This window comes from Zonotrichia albicollis, chromosome 24 (assembly GCF_047830755.1).
Source record: "Zonotrichia albicollis isolate bZonAlb1 chromosome 24, bZonAlb1.hap1, whole genome shotgun sequence".
NCBI lineage: Eukaryota > Metazoa > Chordata > Aves > Passeriformes > Passerellidae > Zonotrichia > Zonotrichia albicollis.
This window is the reverse complement of record NC_133842.1, coordinates 1,011,236-1,023,614: the sequence shown is the minus strand read 5'-3', so window position 1 is coordinate 1,023,614 and position 12,379 is coordinate 1,011,236. Positions and strand designations below refer to the sequence as shown.

Here is a 12,379-nt window from a genome sequence, read left to right as displayed (position 1 = left end):
GATACACCTGGGATACACCTGGGATACACCTGGGGCAGGTAACGCACCTGGGGGCACCTGGGACAGGTAACGCACCTGGGACAGGTAACGCACCTGGGCACACCTGGAACACACCTGGTACAGGTGACCTCACCTGGGGATGGGCAGTGACCACCCAATGGCCATTGGTTATCATTGAACTTGGGTGGTGACCACCCAATGGTCATTGGTCATCATTGGCCTTGAGCGTTGACCACCCAGTGGCCATTGGTCATCATTGACTTTGACAACTCAATGGTCATTGGTCATCATTGGCCTTGAATGTTGACCACCCAATGGCCATTGGTCATCATTGAACTTGGGCGGTGACCATCCAATGGTCATTGGTCATCCTTGGTCATTCATCCCCATGGATATTGAGCGTTGACCACCCAATGGCCATTGGTCATCATTGAACTTGGGCGTTGACCACTCAGTGGTCATTGGTCATCCTTGGTCATTCATCCCCATGGATATTGGAGTGTTGACCACCCAATGGTCATTGGTCATCATTGGCCTTGAATGTTGACCACACCAATGGTCATTGGTCATCATTGGCCTTGAATGTTGACAATCCCATGGTCATTGGTCGTCATTGGCATTGGGTGTTGACCACGCAATGACCATTGGTCCATCTTGGGTCATTCTTCTAAATGGACACTGACCATTGACCACTGAGTGACCATTGGTCATCTGGGATCCCTCATCTCCATGATCACTGACCACTGCCCACTGCCCGTGCTCATTGCACGATGACCGTTGGTGGCCGGTGTGATGGTCCAGAGTGACCGCTGGGGTGGTCACTCACTTGTCCATTCTGTCCAGTTCTCCCTCACCCAGTTCTCCTACAAAGTTGAAGACCACTTTGACTTCACCGAGTTCCGGAAGGTTCCCGGACCCCTGGCGCCTCCTGGACAATGTCCAGCAATCTGACCGGGTCCCACCTTCACGGCCACCGGAATCCTGCACGTCCTGTGAGTGACCACTGACCACTGACCGCTGACCCTGCCTGACTGCTAATCCCGCTGACCACTGACCACTGACCACTAACCCCACTGACCACTGCCTCTGGCCATGTTCGGCACTGACCGGTGCCACCTTCACGGCCACCAGAATTCACAATGTCCTGTGAGTGACCACTGACCGCTGACTGCTGACCTTGCTGACCACTCACCCTGCTGACAGCTAACCCCACTGACCACTGACCCCAGCACATTCTGTGAGTGACCACTGACCGCTGACCACTACCCCAGCCATGTCCAACCCTGCTGACCACTGACCACTGACCTCTGGCTCTGCTGACCACTGACCACTCCCCTGGCCACATCCAGCCCTGCTGACCACTCCCCTGCCCATGTCTGGCCACACTGACCGCTGCCCATGCTGACCACTGACCATTTCCCCGGCCATATCCGCCTTTGCTTTGCTGACCGCTGACCTTCAGGCACACTGACCGCTGACCTTTGACCCCAGACAGAGATGTTCGGGTCCGGCCGCGGGGCCCGGCCGGACGCCCGGCGCATCCTGATCGTGGTGACCGATGGCGAGAAGTACCGTGACCCCCGGGACTACCCCGAGGTCATCCCTCAGGCCGACAGAATGGGGGTCACTCGCTACGCCATCGGGGTCAGTGCGGACAGTGTCCAGCTGTCCATCCGTGTCCATCCGTGTCCATCTATGTCCATCTATCTTCATCCATCTATGTCCAGCTGTCCATTCATGTCCACCTGTTTGTCCATGTCCACCATGTCAGCTGTCCATCCATCCATGTCCATCCAGCCATGTCCATCCATGTCCAGGTTGTCCATCCATGTCCACCTGTTTGTCCGTGTCCACCATGTCCACCTGTCCATCCATGTCCATCTCGTCCTGTTTGTTCATGTCCACTTGTCCATACCATGTCCACTGTGTCCATCTCTGTCTCTCCTGTCCATCCGTGTCCACCATGTCCACTTGTCCATCAGCATCCATCCATCCATCCATGTCCAGCTGTCCATCCATCCATGTCCATCCATCCATGTCCATCCCACTTGTCCACCTGTCCATCCATGTCCACCTGTCCATCCCACCTGTCCATCCCACCTGTCCATCCATGTCCATCCATGTCCCAGCTGTCCATCCATCCATGTCCAGCTGTCCATCTCACCTGTCCATCCATGTCCACCTGTCCATCCATGTCCATCTCCATCCCACCTGTCCATGTCCACCTGTCCATCCATGTCCATCTCCACCAGTCCTTCCACCCCACCTGTCCCACGTCCACCTGTCCATGTCCACCTGTCCATCCATGTCCCATCCATCTCACCTGTCCATCTCACCTGTCCATCCGGGGTCCATCCCACCTGTCCATCCCACCTGTCCATCCATGTCCATCCATCTCACCTGTCCATCCGTGTCCATCCCACCTGTCCATCTCACCTGTCCATGTCCGTCCATGTCCATCTGTCCATCCATGTCCATCCATGTCCATCTATCTCCATCCATCCATGTCCAGCTGTCCATCCATGTCTATCCATGTCCATCCATGTCCAGCTGTCCATCCATGTCCATCTATCTCCATCCATCCATGTCCACCTGTCCATCTCACCTGTCCATCCATGTCCATCCATCCCACCTGTCCATCTCACCTGTCCATGTCCATCCATCTCACCTGTCCATCCATGTCCACCTGTCCATCTGTCCATCTCACCTGTCCATCCATGTCCACCTGTCCATCCATGTCCATCCATGTCCATCCATCCCACCTGTCCATCCATGTCCATCCATCCCACCTGTCCATCCATGTCCACCTGTCCATGTCCATGTCCACCTGTTCCATCTCACCTGTCCATCCATGTCCATCCATCCCACCTGTTCCATCTGTCCATCCATGTCCACCTGCTCCATCTCACCTGTCCATGTCCATCCATGTCCACCTGTCCATCTCACCTGTCCATGTCCATCCATCTCCACCTCACCTGTCCATCTCACCTGTCCATGTCCATCCATCTCCATCCCACCTGTCCATCTCACCTGTCCATGTCCATCCATGTCCACCTGTCCATCTCACCTGTCCATCCATGTCCATCCATCTCACCTGTCCATCTCACCTGTCCATCCATGCCCCCTCACCTGTCTCCCCTCACCTGAGCAGGTGGGCAGTGCCTTCCTGAAGCCCGAGGCGCTGCGGGAGCTGCAGGTGATCGCGTCCAGCCCCGCCCAGGATCACCTGTTCCGCGTGGACAACTTCTCTGCGCTGGCCGGCATCCAGAGCCAGCTCCAGGAGAAGATCTTCGCCATCGAGGGTACCTGGGCACACCTGGGGATACCCGAGATACACCTGGGCACACCTGAGATACACCTGGGGGCACCTGGGGGTACCCGAGATACACCTGGGCACACCTGAGATACACCTGGGCACACCCAAAATACACCTGGGGACACCTGGGGATACCTGAAATACACCCAAAATACACCTGGGCACACCTGGGATACCTGAAATACACCCAAAATACACCTGGGGATACCCGAGATACACCTGGGCACACCTGGGCACACCTGGGGATACCTGGGGATACCCAAAATACACCTGGGCACACCTGGGGATACCCGAGATACACCTGGCGCACCTGGGGGCACCTGAGATACACCTGGGCACACCTGGGGGCACCGGGATATACCCAAAATACACCTGGGCGCACCTGGGCACACCTGGGGATACCCAAAATACACCTGGATATACCCAAAATACACCTGGGCACACCTGGATATACCCAAAATACACCTGGGCACACCTGGGCACACCTGGGGATACCTGAGATACACCTGGGATACACCTGGGGATACCCGAGATACACCTGGGCACACCTGGGACACACCTGGAGGACCTGAGATACACCTGGGATACACCTGGGGATACCCAAAATACACCTGGGCACACCTGGATACACCTGGAGGACCTGAGATACACCTGGGCACAGCTGGGCACACCCAAAATACACCTGGGGGCAGGTATAACACACCTGGGGGCAGGTATAACACACTTGTCCCTCACCTGTCCCTCACCTGTCCCTGCCCTGTCCCTCCCCTGTCCCTCACCTGTCCCTCCCCTGTCCCTCACCTGTCCCACCTGTCCCTCCCCTGTCCCTCCCCTGTCCCTCCCCTGTCCCTCACCTGTCCCTCACCTGTCCCTCCCCTGTCCCTCACCTGTCCCTGTCCCTCACCTGTCCCTCACCTGTCCCTCACCTGTCCCTCACCTGTCCCTCACCTGTCCCTCCCCTGTCCCTCCCCTGTCCCTCACCTGTCCCTCACCTGTCCCTCACCTGTCCCTCACCTGTCCCTGTCCCTCACCTGTCCCTCACCTGTCCCTCACCTGTCCCTCACCTGTCCCTCACCTGTCCCTGTCCCTCACCTGTCCCTCACCTGTCCCTCACCTGTCCCTCACCTGTCCCTCACCTGTCCCTGTCCCTCACCTGTCCCTCACCTGTCCCTCACCTGTCCCTCCCCTGTCCATCCCTCACCTGTCCCTCCCCTGTCCCTCACCTGTCCATCCCTCACCTGTCCCTCCCCTGTCCCTCACCTGTCCATCCCTCACCTGTCCCACCTGTCCCCCCCCTGTCCAGGCACGCACCCCTCCCACAGCTCCTCCTTCCAGCTGGAGATGGCGCAGGCCGGGATCAGCGCCACCCTGAGCCCGGTGAGTGACCAACTGACCAACTGACCAACTGACCAACTGACTGCTGAGTGACCAACTGACCAACTGACCACTGAGTGATCACTGACCAACTGACCACTGAGTGACCACTGAGTGACCAACTGACCAACTGACCGCTGAGTGAGCACTGACCAACTGACCGCTGAGTGACCACTGACCACTGAGTGACCACTGAGTGACCACTGACCGCTGAGTGACCAACTGACCAACTGACCAACTGACCACTGAGTGACCAACTGACCACTGAGTGACCGCTGAGTGACCACTGAGTGAGTGACCAACTGACCACTGAGTGACCAACTGACCAACTGACCACTGAGTGACCAACTGACCACTGAGTGACCACTGAGTGACCACTGACCACTGAGTGACCGCTGAGTGACCACTGAGTGACCAACTGACCGCTGAGTGACCAACTGACCAACTGAGTGACCACTGAGTGACCACTGACCAACTGACCAACTGACCAACTGAATGACCACTGAGTGATCCCTGAGTGACCACTGAGTGACCAACTGACCACTGAGTGACCACTGAGTGACCACTGAGTGACCAACTGACCACTGAGTGACCACTGAGTGATCCCTGAGTGACCACTGGGTGACCAACTGACCAACTGACCAACTGAGTGACCACTGAGTGACCAACTGACCACTGAGTGACCACTGACCATCCCTGAGTGACCACTGAGTGGCCAACTGACCATCCCTGAGTGACCACTGAGTGACCACTGACCAACTGACCATCCCTGAGTGACCCCTGGCTGACCCCTGGCTGACCCCTGGCTGACCCCTGACCCCTCCCCAGGCCGGCCCCGTCCTGGGCGCCGTCGGAGCTTTTGATTGGTCGGGAGGAGCCTTCGCCTACGGCGGGGGCGGGGCCAAGCCCGAGTTCCTCAATGGCTCCGCCCCCCGGGCGGGCACACCTGGGGCGCACCTGGAGGGCGCCAGGGGACGCTTACCTGGGTAAGGGACACCTGGATGAACCCAAAATTCACCTGAAATGCCACAAAATTCACCTGAAAAATACACGACATTTACCCCAAAAAAATCCAAAAAATTGACCTGAAAATGCCCCAAAATTCACCTGAAATGCCCCAAATTTTACCTGAAAAATACAAGACATTTACCCCAAAAAAATCCCCCAAAAATTCACCTGAAATGCCCCAAAATTCACCTGAAAATCTCCCAAAAATTACCTGAAAATCCCCAAATTTACCCCCAAAAAATACCCCAAAATTCACCTGAAAACACTCAAAAATTTAACTCAAAAATCACCCCAAAAATTACCTGAAATTCCCCCAAAATTGACCTGAAAATCCCCAAATTTTACCTGAAAATCCCCATATTTTACCTGAAAAATCCCCCCAAAAATTACCTAAAAATTCCCCAAAATTCACCTTAAAATCTCCCAAGAGTTCACCTGAAATCCCCTAAAAATTACCTGAAAATCTCCCAAAAATTCACCTGAAATCCCCTAAAAATTTACCTGAAAATCCCCCAAAATTTACCTGAAAGTCCCCAAAATTCACCTGAAAATGCCCCAAAATTCACCTGAAAACACTCAAAAATTTAACTGAAAAATCACCCCAAAAATTACCTGAAAATCCCCCAAAATTCACCTGAAAATCCTCAAAAATTCACCTGAAAATCCCCAAATTTTACCTGAAAAATCCCCAAAATTCACCTGAAAATCCCCAAAAATTCACTTGAAATTCCCCAAAAATTCACCTGAAAATCCCCCAAAAAATTACCTAAAAATTCCCCAAATTTACCTGAAAATCCCCCCAAAAATTTACCTGAAATCCCAAATTTTACCTAAAAATTCCCAAATTTTACCTGAAAATCCCCCAAAATTTACCTGAAAATCCCCCAAAAATCCCCAAAAATTCACCTGAAAAATCCCCAAAATTCACCTGAAAATCCCCCCAAAAAATTACCTAAAAATTCCCAAAAATTCACCTGAAATCCCCAAAAATCCCCAAAATTCACCTGAACCCCCAACCCCCCCGTGCCACCTGCGCAGGTTACGCGGCCACGCCCCTGAGCCTGGGGCGCACCTGGGGCCTGGCCCTGGGAGCGCCCAGGTGGGCACACCTGGGACAGGTGAAGGTGCTGGTGAAGGGAGACACCTGGAGCGTGCTGGGAGAGGCCACGGGCACACAGGTGAGGGTGGGGCACACCTGGGACAGGTAAGGGCACATCTGGGACACACCTGGGACAGGTGAGACAGGTCAGGGACACACCTGGGACAGGTGAGACAGGTCAGGGACACACCTGGAGCGTGCTGGGAGAGGCCACGGGCACACAGGTGAGGACACACCTGGGCAGGGGTCACCTGGCACACCTGGGACAGGTAAGGGCACACCTGGAGGGTGCTGGGAGAGGCCACGGGCACACAGGTGAGGGTGTGGCACACCTGGGCAGGTAAGGGCACACCTGGAGCGTGCTGGGAGAGGCCACGGGCACACAGGTGAGGGTGTGGCACACCTGGGACACACCTGGGACAGGTAAGGGCACACCTGGGACAGGTAAGGACACACCTGGGACAGGTGAAGGTGCTGGAGAAGGGAGACACCTGGAGCGTGCTGGGAGAGGCCACGGGCACACAGGTGAGGGCACACCTGGGACACACCTGGGACAGGTAAGGGACACACCTGGAGAGTGCTGGGAGAGGCCACGGGGACACAGGTGAGGGTGTGGCACACCTGGGACACACCCTGGGACAGGTGAGACAGGTCAGGGACACACCCTGGGACAGGGTCAGGGACACACCTGGAGGGTGCTGGGAGAGGCCACGGGGACACAGGTGAGGGCACACCTGGGACAGGTGAGGGCACACCTGGGACAGGTGAGACAGGTCAGGACACACCTGGGCGGGGTAAAGGTGACACACCTGGGACAGGTGAGGTCACACCTGGAGGGCACACCTGGGACAGGTAAGGGGGGACCTGAGGGGGTCTCACCTGTGGGGTCTCACCTGAGAGAATCTCACCTGTCCCACCTGTGGGGTCTCACCTGTCTCACCTGCGGGAATTTCACCTGGAGGTTCTCACCTGTCCCACCTGTGGGGATTCTCACCTGTCCCACCTGTGTCTCACCTGTCCCACCTGTGTCTCACCTGTCTCACCTGTCTCTCTCTCTCCCCCCAGGTGGGCTCCTATTTCGGGCGTCCCTGCTGGCCCTGGGAGCCGTGCCCAGGTGAGGCCCCGCCCAGGTGAGCCCCGCCCAGGTGAGCCCCCGCCCAGGTGAGCAGCCCCGCCCAGGTGAGAAGCCCCGCCCAGGTGAGCCCCAGGTGCGGTTCCTGGTGGGGGAGCCCCTGTTCTACGGGGGGGGCAGCGGCGGCCGAGTGCACCTGTGTGAGATCCACGGACAGGTGAGGCTGGAACACCTGGGACACACCTTGGGAGGGGGGGGGGGACACACCTGGGGGGACACACCTGGGGGGGCACAGCTGGACACACCTGGGCAGGTGAGACTGACACACCTGGGACACACCTGGGGGGGGGGGGGACACACTGGGGGGACACACCTGGGGGGAGGACACACCTGGGGGGACACACCTGGGCAGGTGAGACTGACACACCTGGGACACACCTGGGGAGGGGGGGGGGACACACCTGGGGGGGCACACCTGGGACACACCTGGGACACACCTGGGACACACCTGGACACACCTGGGACACACCTGGGGGCCTCAGCTGGCCCTCACCTGTGTCACCTGTCCCATCTCACCTGTTCCCATCTCACCTGTCCATATCTCACCTGTCCATGTCTCACCTGTCTCACCTGTATCTCACCTGTATCTCACCTGTCTCACCTGTATCTCACCTGTCTCACCTGTATCTCACCTGTGTCTCACCTGTACAATCTCACCTGTACAATCTCACCTGTCCATATCTCACCTGTCCATATCTCACCTGTCTCTCACCTGTCCAATCTCACCTGTCTCTCACCTGTCTCACCTGTATCTCACCTGTCTGATCTCACCTGTCTCTCACCTGTCTCACCTGTCCCATCTCACCTCTCCATGTCTCACCTGTCTCTCACCTGTCTCTCACCTGTCGCAGCCGCCCCGCCTGCGCTGCCGCCCGTCGCTCCAGGGCTCACCTGGGCACCCCCACGGGCGCTTCGGGGCCAGCCTGGCTCACCTGCCGCAGGTGGGCGGGGCCAGGTGCGCCCAGGTGGCCGTGGGGGCGCCCCTGGAGGACGAGGGGCGGGGAGCGGTGTACCTGTTCAGCAGCACACCTGCGGGAGTGAGCGCGGATGGACAGGTGAGCGCACCTGGGGGCACCTGGGGGTACCTGGGGGCACCTGGGGGTACCTGGGCATAACTGAGATACACCTGGGGGCACCTGGGGGCGGGGAGCGGTGTACCTGTTCAGCAGCACACCTGGGGGAGTGAGCGCGGATGGACAGGTGAGCGCACCTGGGGGCACCTGGGGGCACCTGGGATACACCTGGGCACACCTGGGCACACCTGGGGGCGGGGAGCGGTGTACCTGTTCAGCAGCACACCTGCGGGCATCGACGGCAACGGGCAGGTGAGCGCACCTGGGGGCACCTGGGGGCACCTGGGCACAGCTGGGGGGCACCTGGGGGCACCCAAAATACACCTGGGCACACCTGGGGGCGGGGAGCGGTGTACCTGTTCAGCAGCACACCTGGGGGAGTGAGCGCGGATGGACAGGTGAGCGCACCTGGGGGCACCTGGGATACACCTGGGATACACCTGGGCACACCTGGGATACACCTGGGCACACCTGGGATACACCTGGGGGCACCTGGGGGCACCTGGGCACACCTGGGCACACCTGGGGGCACCTGGGATACACCTGGGATACACTTGGGATACACCTGGGCACACCTGGGATACACCTGGATACACCTGGGATACACCTGGGCACACCTGGGATACACCTGGGATACACCTGGGCACACCTGGGCACACCTGGGGGCACCTGGGATACACCTGGGCACACCTGGGATACACCTGGGCACACCTGGGCACACCTGGGCACACCTGGGCACACCTGGGATACACCTGGGATACACCTGGGCACACCTGGGGGCACCTGGGATACACCTGGGATACACCTGGGCACACCTGGGCACACCTGGGATACACCTGGGCACACCTGGGATACACCTGGGGGCACCTGGGCACACCTGGGCACACCTGGGATACACCTGGGATACACCTGGGCACACCTGGGCACACCTGGGGTACAGCTGGGATACACCTGGGGGCACCTGGGCACACCTGTGTGCCCTCACCTGTCCATCTCTCACCTGTCCAATCTCACCTGTCCCTCACCTGTCTCTCTCCCTCACCTGTCCGTCTCTCACCTGTCCCTCCCCTGTCCCAGCGCGTCGCCGGCTCCTCGTTCCCGTCCCACCCCCCGGTTTTTCGGCCAATCGCTGAGCGGGGGGCGGGACCTGAGCGGGGATCACCTGCCCGACCTGGCCGTGGGCGCGCGGGGACAGGTGCTGCTGCTCAGGTAACCCAAAATAACCAAAAAATACCGAAAATAACCCAAAAATAACCCAAAATCACAAAAAATCCACCCCAAATTCACCTGGGCCAGGTGCTGCTGCTCAGGTAACCCAAAATAACCAAAAAATACCGAAAATAACCCAAAAATAACCCAAAATCACAAAAAATCCACCCCAAATTCACCTGGGCCAGGTGCTGCTGCTCAGGTGGGTACAGGTAACCAAAATACCCTAAAAATAACCCAAAATCACAAAAAATCCGCCCCAAAAATACCCAAAATTCACCTGGGCCAGGTGCTGCTGCTCAGGTAACAAAAATACCCCAAAAACACCCCAAAATAACCCAAAATAACCCAAAATTCACCTGAAACTCACCTGGGCCAGATGCTGCTGCTCAGGTAACCCAAAATAACCCAAAATCCACCCAAAAATAACCCAAAAATAACCCAAAAATACCCAAAATTCACCTGACACTCACCTGGGCCAGGTGCTGCTGCTCAGGTGGGTACAGGTAACCAAAAATAACCCAAAAATAACCCAAAAATAACCCAAAAATACCCAAAATCCACCTGGGCCAGGTGCTGCTGCTCAGGTGAGTCCAAAAATCCCCAAATAATCAAAAACGACTCAAAACCAGCCCAAAATCCACCCAAAGAAACCCCAAAATCCGCCCAAAAACACCTGAAAAACCCCAAAATCACAAAAATTTCACCCCAAAATCACCCAAAATTGCCCAAAATTCACCCAAACCTGGGCCAGGTGGGGCCGCTCACGTGACCCCGGGCGTGACCTTTGACCCCCCCAGGTCGCCGCCGCTGCTGCGGGTGCGGCTGCGCGTGACCTTTGACCCCGCGGTGATCCCGGCGCGGGAGTGCCCGGAGGGGGCGGAGCTTCGGGAGCGGCTGGGCGTGGCCAGGGTTTGCTTCCGGGTCAGCAAGGAAACGCGCGACACGCTGGGTGAGGGTCGGCCCCGAAATCCCCAAAATTTCCTCATTTTTCACCAAATCTCTGCAAAATTCCCCCAAATTTCCTCATTTTTTCACCAAATCTCCCCAAAATCCCCCCGACTTTCCCGATTTTCCCCCCCAAAATCCTCCGAATTTCCCCCAAAATCTCCTTAAATTTCCTAAATTTTCCCCCCAAATTCCTCCCAAATCTTCACCCAATTTTTCCCCAAAATTTCCCAATAATTCCCCCCAAAATCCCAACTTTTCACCCAAAAATCCCCCCCACAAACCCCTCAAAAATCCCAATTTTCACCCCAAATTTCCCAATTTTTCACCCAGATTTTTCCTGAAAGTCCCCATTTTTCCACCCAAATTCATCCAATTTTTTCCCAATATTTTCCCCCAAAACTCCCCAAATTTTTCACCTGATTTTTTCCCCTAAAATCCCCATATTTTTTCACTCCAAAATTCCCATTTTTTACCCCAAAATCCCCATTTTTTTCACCCAAATTTCTCCCTGAAAATCCCAATTTTCCCAAATTCCCGTGTTTTCGCCCCAAAGGCGCTGTTTCGGCCTCGCTGTGGTTCTGGGCTGAGCTGGATTCCGAAAATTTCCCAATTTTTCCCCCCAAAATCCCCATTTTTCCACCCAAATTTCCCCCTCAAATTTTCCTGTAAAATCCCCATTCTTTCACCCAATTTTCCCCAAATTTCCCCCCCAAAATCCCCAAATTTTCCCAATTTCCTCCAGAATTCCCAAATTTCCCAATTTTTCTGAAAATCCCCCCCAATATTCCACCGATTTCCCCCCAAATTTTGCCCCAAAATCCCCATATTTTTCCACCCAAAATCTCCATTTTTTAACCAAAAATCCCCATTTTTTCACCCAATTTTCACCCAATTTTTCTCAAATTTCTCCCTGAGAATCCCATTTTTCCCAAATTCCCGTTTTTTCACCCCAAAGGCGCCGTTTCAGCCTTGCTGTGGTTCCGGGCCGAGCTGGATCCCGGCCGCGCTCGGGTTCCCAAAATTTCCCAATTTTTCCCCAAAATCCCCATTTTTCCACCCAAATTTCCCCCTCAAATTTTCCTGTAAAATCCCCATTTTTTCACCCTATTTCCCCCCCCAAAATCCCCAAATTTTCCCAATTTCCTCCAGAATTCCCAAATTTCCCAATTTTTCTGAAATTCCCCCCAATATTCCACCGATTTGCCCCCAAATTTTGC

At 56.1% G+C, this 12,379-nt stretch overlaps 1 protein-coding gene across 1 annotated transcript in view; it reads left to right on the top strand.

Moving 5' to 3' along the window:
• LOC141731626 (integrin alpha-X-like) overlaps window positions 1–12,379 on the top strand; it is a 41,615-nt gene that overhangs the window by 8,088 nt on the left and 21,148 nt on the right. The window contains 11 exon segments of the mRNA XM_074558040.1: window positions 844–948; window positions 1,492–1,644; window positions 3,152–3,302; window positions 4,620–4,693; window positions 5,519–5,676; window positions 6,737–6,876; window positions 7,917–8,086; window positions 8,781–8,984; window positions 10,080–10,106; window positions 10,108–10,211; window positions 11,012–11,163. Of these exon segments, the coding sequence (XP_074414141.1) occupies window positions 844–948; window positions 1,492–1,644; window positions 3,152–3,302; window positions 4,620–4,693; window positions 5,519–5,676; window positions 6,737–6,876; window positions 7,917–8,086; window positions 8,781–8,984; window positions 10,080–10,106; window positions 10,108–10,211; window positions 11,012–11,163 (1,438 nt within the window).